General features: G+C 57.8%; 1 protein-coding gene across 1 annotated transcript; it reads left to right on the top strand.

Annotated features, from left to right (window-relative positions):
- The first annotated feature begins 425 nt into the window (after positions 1-425).
- On the top strand, positions 426-1,485 carry DNAJB8 (DnaJ heat shock protein family (Hsp40) member B8). Its single transcript, XM_023215686.2, has one exon. It carries the CDS (start codon positions 675-677, stop codon positions 1,371-1,373), a length of 699 nt encoding a protein of 232 aa, XP_023071454.1. The 5' UTR covers positions 426-674; the 3' UTR covers positions 1,374-1,485.
- The last annotated feature ends 11,712 nt before the right edge of the window (positions 1,486-13,197 follow it).

Here is a 13,197-nt window from a genome sequence, read left to right as displayed (position 1 = left end):
GTGGAGCTTACTGCGGAAGACCTGGACAGATAATGGGCACGAGAAAAGCAGACTCTTTTCCCTACCCCAGCCTGCCTGAATCCCACCTTGGCCTCCTCTTGCCTTAGCCGATGCCCAGCCATCGGCAGAGTGGACATACCCAGAAGGCCGTCGCCCACCTCCCCCACCACGGCCACGGACCTTTGTCACCCACCAAGGCTAGAATCTCATGGCCAATTCTGCCTCTGCCCTTTGGCTCCTGGGGCTCAGCCCACACCACCTGAGTCACAGAGCATCCCGTTCCCATCCACCGCTGTGGCCGCCTCAGTGGCAGGGGCTGGCCCATATGCCCAGCTTTGCCTGGTGCGGAGCTGGGGGCGGGGGTAGGCCACGCCCTGAGAGCTGATGTCATAAAGGGAGCTGTGGAGGGCAGCCCACCCTGACCTGGCCCCACAGCAGCAGTGTCCCTCCCCTCCCCCCACCCCTCTCAGTGGGGGCCCCTCCAGTCCCTGAGAACTGGTACTATGAAAAGGTGAACTCCCCAGCAGAATCTTGCCTGGAGCCTGAGGAGTCCAGCCAGGCCCCTGCTGAAGGGCCCCAGACCACCGGCCACCTCTCCACCGTCCTCTGACCAGCTGGGCCCCTGAGCCCACCTGGCCTCCACGTCCCCTCTCCTCTCACCCACACCCCTGGCCATGGCTAACTACTACGAAGTGCTGGGTGTGCAGGCCAGCGCTTCCCCGGAGGACATCAAGAAAGCCTACCGCAAGCTGGCCCTTCGCTGGCACCCCGACAAGAACCCCGATAACAAGGAGGAAGCTGAGAAGAAGTTCAAGCAGGTGTCTGAGGCCTACGAGGTCCTGTCCGACTCCAAGAAGCGCTCCCTGTATGACCGCGCGGGCTGTGACAGCTGGCGGGCTGGCGGCGGGGCCAGCACGCCCTACAGCAGCCCCTTCGACACCGGCTACACCTTCCGTAACCCTGAGGACATCTTCCGGGAGTTTTTCGGTGGCCTAGACCCCTTCTCCTTTGAGTTCTGGGACAGCCCATTCAACAGTGACCGTGGTGGCCGGGGCCATGGCCTGCGGGGGGCCTTCTCGGCGGGCTTTGGAGAGTTCCCAGCCTTCATGGAGGCCTTCTCATCCTTCAACACGCTGGGCCGCAGCGGGGGCAGCCACACCACCTTCTCATCCACTTCCTTCGGGGGCTCCGGCTCTGGCAGCTCGGGGTTCAAGTCGGTGATGTCGTCCACCGAGATGATCAATGGCCACAAGGTCACCACCAAGCGCATCGTGGAGAATGGGCAGGAGCGTGTGGAGGTGGAGGAAGATGGGCAGCTCAAGTCGGTGACTGTGAATGGCAAGGAGCAGCTCAAATGGATGGATGGCAAGTAGGCGCCGGCCACCTGGCTCTGCCTTCCTTCTGTCACCACCGTGAATGGGGCAGCAAACACATGGGGCTGCAGACATAGCCCGATGGTTAATAAATGTGCCAAGTGAGTTTATGGAACAGCTTGCCCAGCTTTGTGGGGATGTGGGACCAGCTCCAGCCTAGTGGACATGAAGGAGGGTTGGATGCTGCCTCCAGGGCCTGCGCTGCTTCCATCAGGAAGCCAGGGGTGGTTCTGCAGGGGGGTCTGTCATCTCTCCTGTGCCCGCCATCTGGGTTGACAAATAACGTGGCTGCCCTGTCCTGATTACCTCAAACCCAACCCTGACCTGTATCCATTCTCTACTGCTGGCCCCTGCCATCTGCACAGGCCTTGCTATTCCAGTTCTCAGCCTTCCCCCTTTCTACCCACCCACATAGGTTCTTCCCGGGACAGCTGTGCCAAACCCACGTTCAATCGCATTGCCTGGTGGCTTTAAACCAGGCTCCCCCGCTCTAAGCATAAGGACTGCACGTCTCATCCTCACCACGAGGGCCTGGTGGCCTGGGCCCACCCACCTGCCTCTGGCCCTCTGCCTCTGACCTCCCACCATGCTGACTTCCCCAGTTGTTCCACTGCACCACACACCCTGCAGCCCCAGGGCCTTTCTACAGGCCGTGCTCCCTGGCGAGTGCCCACTAGTCTTCAGGCCTGGCGTCCATGGGTGGGGGCAGGATCCCAGGGAGCAGATCTCAGCCACATGAAGCCGGAGCTTTCCCCAAGTCAGAGCCAGGCTGATGCCCTCAGAGGGTGAGTGAGCTCCACGTCATGGGAGGTGCCTGTGCTAACAAGGAAAGGGGACTCTGCTCTGGTGACCTGAGTCCTACCGAGTGCCAATCTTTAAAAAGTATGCATTTTTAAAATAACATTTTACTTTGAGGCTGGGTGCGGGTGGCTCACGCCTGTAATCTCAGCACTTTGGGAGGCTGAGGCGGGCAGATCACAAGGTCAGGAGTTCGAGACCAGCCTGGCCAACGTGGTGAAACCCCATCTGTACTAAAAATAAAAAAAAATGTACAAAAATTAGCTGGGCATAGTGGCGAATGCCTGTAACCACAGCTACTTCAGAGGCTGAGGCAGGAGAATTGTTTAAACCCAGGGGGCGGAGGTTGCAGTGAGCTGAGATCATGCCACTGTACTCCAGCCTGGGCAACAGAGCAAGACTCTGCCTCAAAAAAAGTAACATTGTACTTTGAAACAATCTCAAACTCACAGATGTGTCAGGCACTATTAATTGGATGCAATTCAAGAAATATTGATTGAGCACCTGTTAGACACTGGAGATACAGCAAGGAACAAACAGGCAGACCCCTACCCTCACGCGGTTAGTATTCTAGTTGAGGGAGACAGATGAGAAACAGATGTGCAGAACATGGTCCCCACTAGCAATGAACGCCGGAGAGGAAATGGGCAGGTGAGCTCACTGAGAAGGGGGCTCAGGGAGTAGGCAGGGGAGGGCTGAGTCACTCAACACCCAACAGAGTGGCCTCACCGGACACGGTGGCTCACGCCTGTAATCCCAACACTTTGGGAGGCCAAGGTGGGTGGATCACGAAGTCAGGAGATTGAGACCATCCTGGCTAACATGGTGAAACCCCGTCTCTACTAAAAATACAAAAAAATTAGCTGGGCGTGGTGGCGGGTACCTGTAGTCCCAGCTACTCGGGAGGCTGAGGCAGGAGAATGGCATGAACCCGGGAGGCGGAGCTTGCAGTGAGTCGAGATCATGCCACTGCACTCCAGCCTGGGCAACACAGCGAGACTCTGTCTCAAAAACAAAACAAAACAAAACAACACACACACACAAAAAAACAAACAGAGTGGCCTCCATTTCTGAGGGGGTGACATCTATCAGGAACTGGAATGAAAGTGAGGCACTGGACCATGAAGCCATCTGGGGAAAAAGCGTTCTGGGCAGAGGGAACAGCAAGTGCAAAAGCCTGGGGCAGGAACAGGCCTGCCCCTGTTTGGAGAACAGCAAGAAGGCCAGGAAGGTGGCTATGCATGGTTCCATTTAATGCCCACAACTGTCCACAACCCTCCCAGACGGGGTCATTGACCCCACATTATCCAAGAGGAAACTGAGGTCTGGAAAGGAGAGAGTCACATAGCTAGCAAGAGGCTGTGCTAGAATATCACCCCAGATGTTGACTCCAAAGGACCTGCCTTTAAAATGGTGGTGATGATGATGATGCTGGCAGTGACAGCCCAGGGAGACGCGCTTAAGTGCTTGAGTGCATCTATATAAAGGACCAGCAGGTGGCAATTTCTTGTTCCTTGGGGTTGGAGTAGAAGCCAAAAAGGAGGTGATTCCAGGTTTGAGGGTTAAAGGATGGTCAGTGACAGGGTCTCTGGCTCCCTGGCTGTAGCAAGGAAGTGTGGCATGGCCACAGAAGGTGTCCTGAGCACCAGCTGGACTAGGATCTGGTCAGATTTTGCTCACTTCTGCATCCCAACTCCCAGCCCAGCTCATGGCATCTAGTAGGTGCCCAATAAATGATATGTAATGAAAGAAGGGAGGAGCACTGTGCCAGGGAAGTGTGGGAACCAAGGACCATGCTCAGAGGACACTCTCTGGAGCTGAGGACAGGAGAAGACCCTGGGAGGCCTTTAACCTAGAGGGGAGGGTGAGGCTCAGTCGAATAAGGGGAATAGCCACTGAAGAACTCATCTCATTTCCAGACACAGAGTTGGTCTGAGGGGCACTCACGAGGGATGCAGAGGCTGGGAGGCGGGCCTGCTGCTTTTCTCCAAGGGGAGTCTGCTGCAGGCCTCTTCCAGGAAGCCAAGGGGCATCAACCCAAGATCTTCAGGACTTGAAAAGCCCCCTTGGCTTCTGCGTGTGTCTTGGCTTAGAGGACACAGTCGGCAACTTGGCGCTGTGGCTGCATCTTGAGGCTGAGGCCAAGCTGTGGCTCCCTGGGTTCTGCCTCTGAGAGCCCTGGGACAAGCCAGCAGCTGGAGTCCCCTAACCACGTTACAGACAGGGCAGGAGAGCCTCGTGAAACACAGAAGGTCAAACCCCAGCTCCCAGTCCTTCCCTGGGACTAACTTCATCAAAGCCCCCACTACAGCATTAACCACCTGACCTCTGTCCCCGCCGACTTGCTAATTTCACCAATTACTGGCCAGCTGTGTCTGCGTCAAGTGGGCCTGCTTAGCACAGACAGCTGCTGAGCAAATCCAGTTACAGCCCGGCAGCCCAGGCGGCCACAGTCCTGGCGCTGGGTGCACAGCAGAAACCTGGGTGCTTGCACGGCACTGGTCCCCAAACACCCCAGGACTCCTGGCTCTCTGCTTCCTTCTTGTCGCCCAGCCTCATACCTGGAGCTGGCACCTGCTCTCTCCAATGCAAATCCAACACGGCATCCCCTGCTCAAATGCCTGCGGGGCCCTAGTCACTGACCCGCCCAGCCGAGCATGTGACACCTGGCGGAATCCCTGTGTCTACCCTTAGCCCCACTTTACAGAGAAGCTGAAGCCTGGCAGCTTGAGTGACTTCCTCAGGAGCACATCTGGGGTAGAGTCCAACCCCCTCACGGCACTCACTGCCTGGGGCCTGCCCCACAGCACTGCCGGCTCCGGGCCCTTTCTGCTGCGGCATCACACTGTTGCCCCTGCCTGGGACGCCCTTCCCATCTCCTTCGGCTTGTTAAAGTCATCCGTGGAGGCTCCTACTCTGTGTCACTTTCTTGAGGAGGACTTGCCAAGCTGCACTGCCGCAGCAGGCCATTCTGGCCTTTCCCGGAGCCTCTTCTAGGCTGGGCTGTGTGTCTAGAGGCCAAGTCTGAAGCAGCGAGGTGTCCTGGGAGCCATTTTCAGAGCCAGATGGGGCAGTGAGAGGTCCAGGAGCCACTTTCAGAGCTGCGCCGGGCAGCCAGGGGTCTGGGAGCCACTTTCAGAGCTGGGCTGAGGCTGGCTGCGCCCTGTGCAGTGGCATGCTGAGCGATGTTCGCTGAGGTTCCTCCGCTGCCCCAGCGTTCAGCAGGGGGCAGGGGACACTGCAGAGGGTAGCTCCCCGCGAAGATGACGGCTGTGTCCCAGTTGGGTCATTGTCGTCCACTGGACATCACACCAGCCTCCTCCCCGGCCTCCTCCCTTCCCTCTTTCATCCCGTTTTTATCCCAGCAGCCAGAAGGATCCTGTGAAAGCCTGAGTTTTGCGGAACACTCAGAAGTGGAGGCTGCAGTCCCCATGGCGGCCCTCAGGACCTTCCCCAGCTGGCACAGTGACCGCCCCGGCTTCCCCATCATTCTTTGCTCCAGCCCCCTGGCCTCCTCCCTTTCCTACTCACACTGGCTTGTTCCTGCACGGGGCCTCTGAGCTGGCTGTGACCTCTACCCAGAGTCCTCCTCCGGATTTAACACAGCCCTCCCTCGCCTGAGATCCAGGCACACCTCCCCGCTCTCTCCTGCTCTCTGTGCTCTGGCCCTACCCTGCCTCCCACCTCCAGCTTTCGAACATGCTGACCCCATCGCCTGGGACCCACAGCCCACCCAGTGAACACCACCAGATGCTGCTTCCTCGGGAGGTCTCATACTGGGGCAGGTCTCCACCTTCTCCACCCTCCATTCCTGGGTCCATGAGTGGATGAGATGGCATCTAAGCTGGAGCATTTTGCAAGTTAGGGTGTCAAGGCCCTGGGAGATGCACTGGGCTTGCAGAGCAGGTGGGGAGCCAGGTCTGTGGCCTCTCAGCCGCGGAGAGCTGGTTTACTCGAATGGCCTTGGCCCCTAAGGCCTAGCTGGGCAGGGATTGCCCACTGGGGCTCAGGCTTCTTCATGGACTGGGTGGGCAGGTCCAGTGTTCTCAGCCTACTGCAGAACCTCCCCCACGCCTTTCACCGAGCCAAGCGAGAGATATGGCTGTTCACCCCCATTTTACAGATGCAGAAACTGAGGCTCAGAGGACGAGAGATGTGGTCAAGGTCACAGGGCCACAGTGGGAACCAGTTCTGCCCCCCTCTTCCTCTCCCTCTGCACTGGGCCTGGGGCAGGGTGGGTGGGGCGCAGGCAGCCTCCTGCCTGCCTTCCCTCCCTCTGGCCGGTCGATGTTATCGCAGCTGATTTAATTTCAAAGACGGATTGAGCTGCGGAGGGAGGGAGAGTGGCTAATCGCAGCCGCCATCTGCCCCGTTGTCATGGGGATGGGCTCCCAGCAATTGTGCGGGGCAGACCCAGATAAGGGCACCAAGTGGGCTGGAGGGGATTGTGGTGGGCGGGACGGGGAGGGCAGGAGAACCGGGAGCGACGAGACACGGTGACAGAGACAGGGAGAGACACAGCAGGAAGGGGAGATTGGAATTCCGGGGACCCAGGGACCATAGAGACACAGAGATGCCAAGGAGCCAGGGAGATAGCTGGAGGTGCCCAGGTGAGGGGTGGAGACAGAGCCCCTGGAGGGGGCTGGGGGAGGGTGTGGGACCGCTGCATTCGCGCCTCACTGCCCACCCAGCCCCAGGTGGCCCGCCTGCCCCCCTCCCCCGGCAGCCTGCCACTGAGAGGGAGATTCTCCTCTTGTATGCTGGGGAAGGGTCTTGGTAGGGAGTTCAGGCCTCCCCAGTCTGCCCACTCTGCCATGCCAGGGTCACAGACCTCACGGCCCCTCCCTGGCTGGACAGGGTCCCAAGCTCCGCTCAGAGCTGAGGTGTCTGCTGCTTCCAATGACAACTCCCAGGGCCCTTGATCTGGCTTTTACAACAATCACGCCATCAAGATCTGCCAATACTGACTTCATCTTGTGGATGGAGGGTGGCACTGAGTGCCTGCATTGGGCTTTGTCCACCCACTGTCATCTGTCTTCCAAGCAGCCCTACCCGGTGGGCATCCTTATGCCCGTTTCACAGGACAGAGTCGTCTGACCCCTCCCAGAACACGAGCCTGGAACAAGAGCCCCCATCTAACCTATGCCGGCGAGCATTTATCATCACCTCTGTGTGCTGGGACTTGGGAAGGTGCCAGGAGACAGCAGAGAAGGAGGCAAGACGTCTGGTCGCTGCTCCGCCAGCCACCGCTGCTCAGAGCCCTTCACCAGGCTGGGGCTGGCAGGCCTCAGCCCTGCCCTTCCGCCTTTGCAGATGCTGTTTCTCCCCGGAGCGACTCCCTGCCACCTGCACTAACCTTACTGCCACCCTGCCTATGCCCCCCACAGCCTGGTTCTGCTTGCCTTGCACCCACCAGGAGCTCGTTGAGGCCCTGAGAGGTGGGCTCTGCTCACGGCTGTGTTCCCAGTGCCCAGCTCACAACGTGGGCCTCAAAATACAGGCTATTAATCAGGGCTACACCTCTACTGGCAACCTCAGCACACAACTGGAGCTCAGACTTCAGGTCTGCACAGCACCGTCCACTGGATGCCTCCCTGGTGGCCCCCGGGCTCTGCAGATGCTCAGTTTCCAATGCACCTGATCCCTGCCCCAGCCTCCTCCCTGGGCCCTGGGCACCAGCACCAGCCTGCCAGAGGTGGCCTCCCAGGGCCCAAGCCATCCTCTGACCTGGGCACATCCCCACCAGCCTTCAGAAAATACCAAGGTGCTCTGCTCCTTGCTGAGGGCATGGATCATTCATCATTATGAGTCTGAAGTCCAAATTCCCCAGAGCTGCTCACAGGGAAATATTAAAATCCTCTCCAAGGCCTTCAGGACAAATTCAGACTGCCCACTGTGTCCGCAGGTGGACGCCTCCACACTCCTCACCAAGATCCTGGACAAAGTCCAAACCCCAGTTGGGACCCACAGGCTCGCATGGGGTCCAACCTCTTCTCCAGCCTCGTCCTTTACAACCTCCCACCTCTCTTTTACCGTCAATGGGCTATTTTTGTATATGTTTAATTGTAGTAAAATGCCCATAATACAATTTCCCATTTCACTGTTTTAATGTGGACAACTAAGAGGCATGAAGCACATTCGCACGGCTCTGTTGCCCTCACTGTCATTCGTCTCAGGACTCTCCTCTTCCCAAATGGAAGCTGTTCTCACTCAACTCTAACTCCGCACCCCCCAGCTCCTGGTGCCCCCTATTCCACTCTCTGTCTCTGTGAAGCGGACTACTCCAGGGACCTCAGGGGCCTGGGGGCTGGGACAAGGGTGGGGGCAGCCCCCCTGCTTCCTGCTGCCTCTGAGGCCACGTTTGGGCTTTGCTTGGGTCCCTTCTCACCCCAGCACGTCCTCTCTTTTGCAATTCTCTTTCACTGCCTTTTGGGTTTTTCAGAAAAGGAGCCTGCAATCATTTTCTATTGCTTCTGTGGAAAATTACTACAAACTTTGTGGTTTAAAGCAACCCAAATTTATTGTCCTACAGTTCTAGAAGCCAGAAGTCCCAAATGTGTCTCCCTGGGCTAAAATCAAGGTGTCTTCCTCCTGAGGTCTCCAGGGGAAGACCCATCTCCTGGCCTTTTCCAACCCAGAGGCCACCTGCATTCCTTGGCTGGTGGTCCCTTCCCCCATCTTCAAAGCCAGAGGCACAGCATCCTCCAGTCTCCCTTTCTGACTCTGACCCTTCTCTTTCCTCTTATAAGTGTCCTTGGGATTACAGCTAGGGCCCACCTGGATGATCATGTATAGTCTTCTTGTCTCAAGATCCTTCACTCCGTCACATCTGCAAAGTCCCTTTTGCAATCTAAGGGAACACGCAGGTTCTGGGGATGAGGACGAAGACATCTTTGTGGGGAGGGGACATTGTTCCACCCACTACAGAGCCTGCAGAGAGGAGAGGTGGTCTCCTCACAGGGCTGGACGGAGGGGCTGTTGAGAGTCCAGCTCAAGGCCACCTACTCCTCAAATGGCCTCCTGCCTGGGGGACCTATATTCCAGGTTGCTCAGGGAGGGGCACTCGAATGCCTGGACCCCTGGGCAGGACCTGCCCCTAGGGCCCGTCCCTGAAGGGGAGCCTCCTGGGGAGGAGGTAGATTGTGCCTGGGATGCAGAGCAAAGGAGTAGAGACCAGGAGGCTAGGGCTGAGAGGCAGGGCTGGGAGGAGGCCCGTGTGGCAGGAGCTTGGCAGCAGGACCTGGGAGGTGGGATATGGGGTCAGGGCTGTGGGTTCCTGAGCAGAGGAGCCAGTGCCTTCATGAGGTCAAGGCTGGGAGGGTGCAGGACCTGCTCAGCCCCCTTGCTGGAGACCTCAGGTTTGTCCCTGCCTCTCTCTGGGACTGGCTTTCTCTGTCTGTCAAAGCCCTCTCTCTCCCCTGGCTCTGGGGACACTCCCAGCTGTTCCTCCTCAAGGCTGTGTCCCTTGTCCCAGAGCCCTGGCTGTGGCATCTCGTCCATCTAGAGGCATTAGTCACCCTTCAGTTTAACCCTGGGAATGGTCTGGGTCTGGGTCCCCAGGAGGGCCCAGGATCACAGCTCAGAGCAGAGGAGGCAGAGGAGCAGCTGGCTCCTGGGGACCCAGGATGCAGACAGAGATGTGGGTCCACAGGTGGTTTTGTTTTGTTTTAAGAAAAGATATGATCACAGCCTCCATCAGCATCTCAGAGGGGTCCGGGACTCACCAAAGGTCGAGTATGACCTCAGGCGACATTGCTGAGCATCCCTCCCCATCCCTGGGGCCATGTCCCTGGGCCCGGCACTCCCTGGCTCGGTGGGGTGTGGCCTGGGTACAGGCCTGCCCTCCATGGGGCTTGGGAGCATGGGTGCTGGGCAGCGCGGGGCTGGGGCCGCCTGCCCGCCAACCACACTGCGCTGTCACACCCCAAAGCAGGAACCTGGCACCGCCAGCCACTCAAGCCTCTGGGCGCCGTGGTTATGCCTGCGGTCACCCGAGCAGCCGGTCAGGAAACCCCTGGGGTCGTGGGGTTCTGGGGTGGTGGTGAGGGCACAAGTCTCCTTCAGGTTCCTGGGTCGCTGCTGGCTTTGGCCACCTCCCACCACTTTGAGCCTCGCCATACTGACGCAGCCATCCCCCAGCCACTCGGCTTCCATCCCCAGGAGCGTCCCTTCAACGCTTCCCTGTCAAGGCCGACTGGAGCTGGGTATTTTCTGCAGCCTGAGGTTCCCCTGTTTCTCCCTCCCTGGGATCCTAGAAACAAGTCCTTCTCCACCTGCAGGTTCCTGAATATCTTCATCTGGCATTCAAGTTGCCTGGGTTTGGGTCCAGCTCTTGAGGGGAGTTTCTGATCTGCCCCCAGTTTGCCCAGCAGAGAGCGGGGCTCAGATGAGCATGGAGGTGACTGGAGAAAGCTCTGCCCTTTGCGGCTAAAGGAGATCGGGCTGGTGGCCCCAGAATTCCTGTGGCCATAGGAGAGGGAGGAAACAGTCCAGCATGGCCCTGCTGTGCTGCCAAGTCCCCCCGGCTCTCCCACAGCATGGCTGTGGCATGGCCCCCCCACCTGTGTGGCTCTGGAGCTGGGCCCTTCCATGCATCCCTCTAGGAAAGGCAGGCAGGAGCCATAATCGCAAGAGACTGATTCTCATACCTGCTGTACATTTATATTTGAATAAAAAGGTAATCAGCAATTGGGCTTATTGATCCACTGTCAGCTGCCAGCTAGGCAGGGCTGGCTGTGGAGCTGTCCCCCAGGAGAGTGGCCATGCTGCTCTCTGAACTGGGTCAGTGGTGCCAGCTCTGCTCACACCAGGCCCCTCTCCCTATGCCTCACACACACTTGGCATCTTCCTCTCCAAAGCCAATCTCTCATGTCCCTTCCCAGGCACCTGGGAGTCATCCTGAATGCCCCCTCTCAGACACTACATCCTGTGGGGTCTCCCTACAGGCCCTCTGTCCCTGCCTTGCTCAGAGCCTCCATCATGGCCCACCTGAAGGCAGTGAGGAAGCAGGAGCAGCTCGGGGCAGCATTCCCTGGGGGAGTGCAGCCAGTTGCGAAGGCCCTGGGGCAGAAGCGCTCCTGAAAAGAAAAGCATCCCCTGAGCCAAACAGGGTGAGGAGGTGTAGAAGAGGTGATAGGGGCTAGACCATGTCGGAAGACTCATGGGCCCTTTGAAGGGCTGTGCTCCTTGTGGAGGAGATGGGCAGCCATTGGAAGGTTGGGGGTGGAGGAGGAGCTGGCCTCTGGTCTTTCTGGACTGCTCTGGCTGCTGCATGGGGGAGACTCCTGGGGCCCAGGAGGAGGCTGCAGCTGCTTTCCTGGGGCGAGAGGATGGCAGCATGGGGAGGCACAGCAGTGCAGGTGGAGATTGGGAGGCTCCATCTGGAAGGTGAACTGATGAGGCTTGCTGGTGGATCGGATGTAGGGGCGAGGGACAGGAGTCAAGGATGGCCCCAAGGTTGCTGGTAGGACATGTTGTGGTTGCTGCTCACAGGGGTTGCAGAAGATCGTGCAGGGAGCAGGTTCTGGAGGAAAGTCCCGTGCATCACAGGGCAGGCTGAGTTTGAGGTGTGACAGGCAGCCATGTAAGAAATGCCCTGTAAATAGCCGGACATGTGAATTTGGCTTCGGGAGAAAAGTCAGAACCAGGGACAGATACTCGAGATTTATCAGCTTATAGCATGGTATTAAGGTGATGAGAGTGGACGACATCACCCAGAGAGTGAACAGAGACAAAGAAAGATCCAAGGACATTCAGAGGCCAGAGAGAGGAGGAGAGGCCAGCAGGAGGTGGGAAGGAATGGGCCCCCATCTCAGCTCACCCCACCGTTCCTCGTCTCATCGGTACCAGTTAGCTTTCTCTGGCTACAAGGGACAGACTTCAACCCCAGCCAGATTCAGTTAAAAGGGAGGAGGAACACTATTGAATGGGTACAAGCTGAGCCAAAGGAAGAAGAAATCACAGGGGTGTGGTGAGGCCAGGAGCCCAGGCAGTCCTGGATTGAAGGATGGTCTCCTTAGGTTGCTGCCATTGGAACAGATCAGCCCCCCATTTCCCTTCCTTACATAAATCTGCTCAACGGTCTGTCAGCCATGCTGGTGTGGAGGAAGGTGACCACCGTCACTAGCATCACCACCATCATCCCTGTCATCACCACCGTCATCCCCTCAGCCACCTCCCACACCACTGTTCCCACTGCCCTTGCATGTCGCCACCACCACCGTCACCTCCACCTCCACCAACACACCCTTGTGGTTCATAACTATGCCAACACTACCCCTGCCCTGCCATCACCATCACTACTGTCACCAACACTCCAGACACCATCACCGAGCAAGGTTTGAGTGTCCACTACATGACTGGCAAAAGGTTGGATTTTGTTGACACCATAATGAAGATCGCTCCTACCTTCAAGTGGGTTACAGTCTAGTGAAGGAAATAGATTTGACTCAAATAGTCACAACAAACGTTGTGAAACTATGACTCAAATGTGCACCTCAGGAGGCAGAGGGGAAGATGAGAAGAACTGCCCTGAAAACAAGCTGTCAAGATCTGAAAGGGAGCAGGGGTGATCCTGGAGAGGAGCATGTGGCAGGCAGAGGGCCTGCACCTGCACAGTCCCCACAGCAGGAGGGACTGGTGATACCAGGGCTGGAGAAGGCCACTGTGGTTGGTGGGTGGTGGCAGGCGCTGGGCTGTCAGGGACCAGATGGTGCAGGGGCTGTAGGAGTGTTGTCACCTGGATGCCAGGAGCAATGGGAAATTACGGGCTTGAAGCAAGGTGGCACTATTGGATTTGCACTGTGAAAAGATCATTCCGGCAGCCATGTGGAGAAAGGATGACAAGGTCAGCATGGCAGCAGGGACCGGTTAGGAGGAGTTCCATTCATGCAGGAAGGTGGCTATGGGGGAGACAGACAGAAGAGGATGGACTCAACACTTCTTTGAGAAGTGAGATCCCAAAGGTTGTGGTGATAGGTCAGAATCTGACTAAAGGGAAGGGACAGTTGAGGCAGACTGCCAGGTG

This window comes from Piliocolobus tephrosceles, chromosome 2, assembly GCF_002776525.5.
Source record: "Piliocolobus tephrosceles isolate RC106 chromosome 2, ASM277652v3, whole genome shotgun sequence".
In the NCBI taxonomy this organism is placed as follows: domain Eukaryota; kingdom Metazoa; phylum Chordata; class Mammalia; order Primates; family Cercopithecidae; genus Piliocolobus; species Piliocolobus tephrosceles.
The sequence above is the reverse complement of the archived record's forward strand: the minus strand, read 5'-3'. Positions and strand labels throughout refer to the sequence as shown.

Coding starts and splice junctions, on each gene's coding strand:
- DNAJB8 (XM_023215686.2), top strand. CDS start 675: ATGGCTAACTACTACGAAGTGCTGGGTGTGCAGGCCAGCGCTTCCCCG.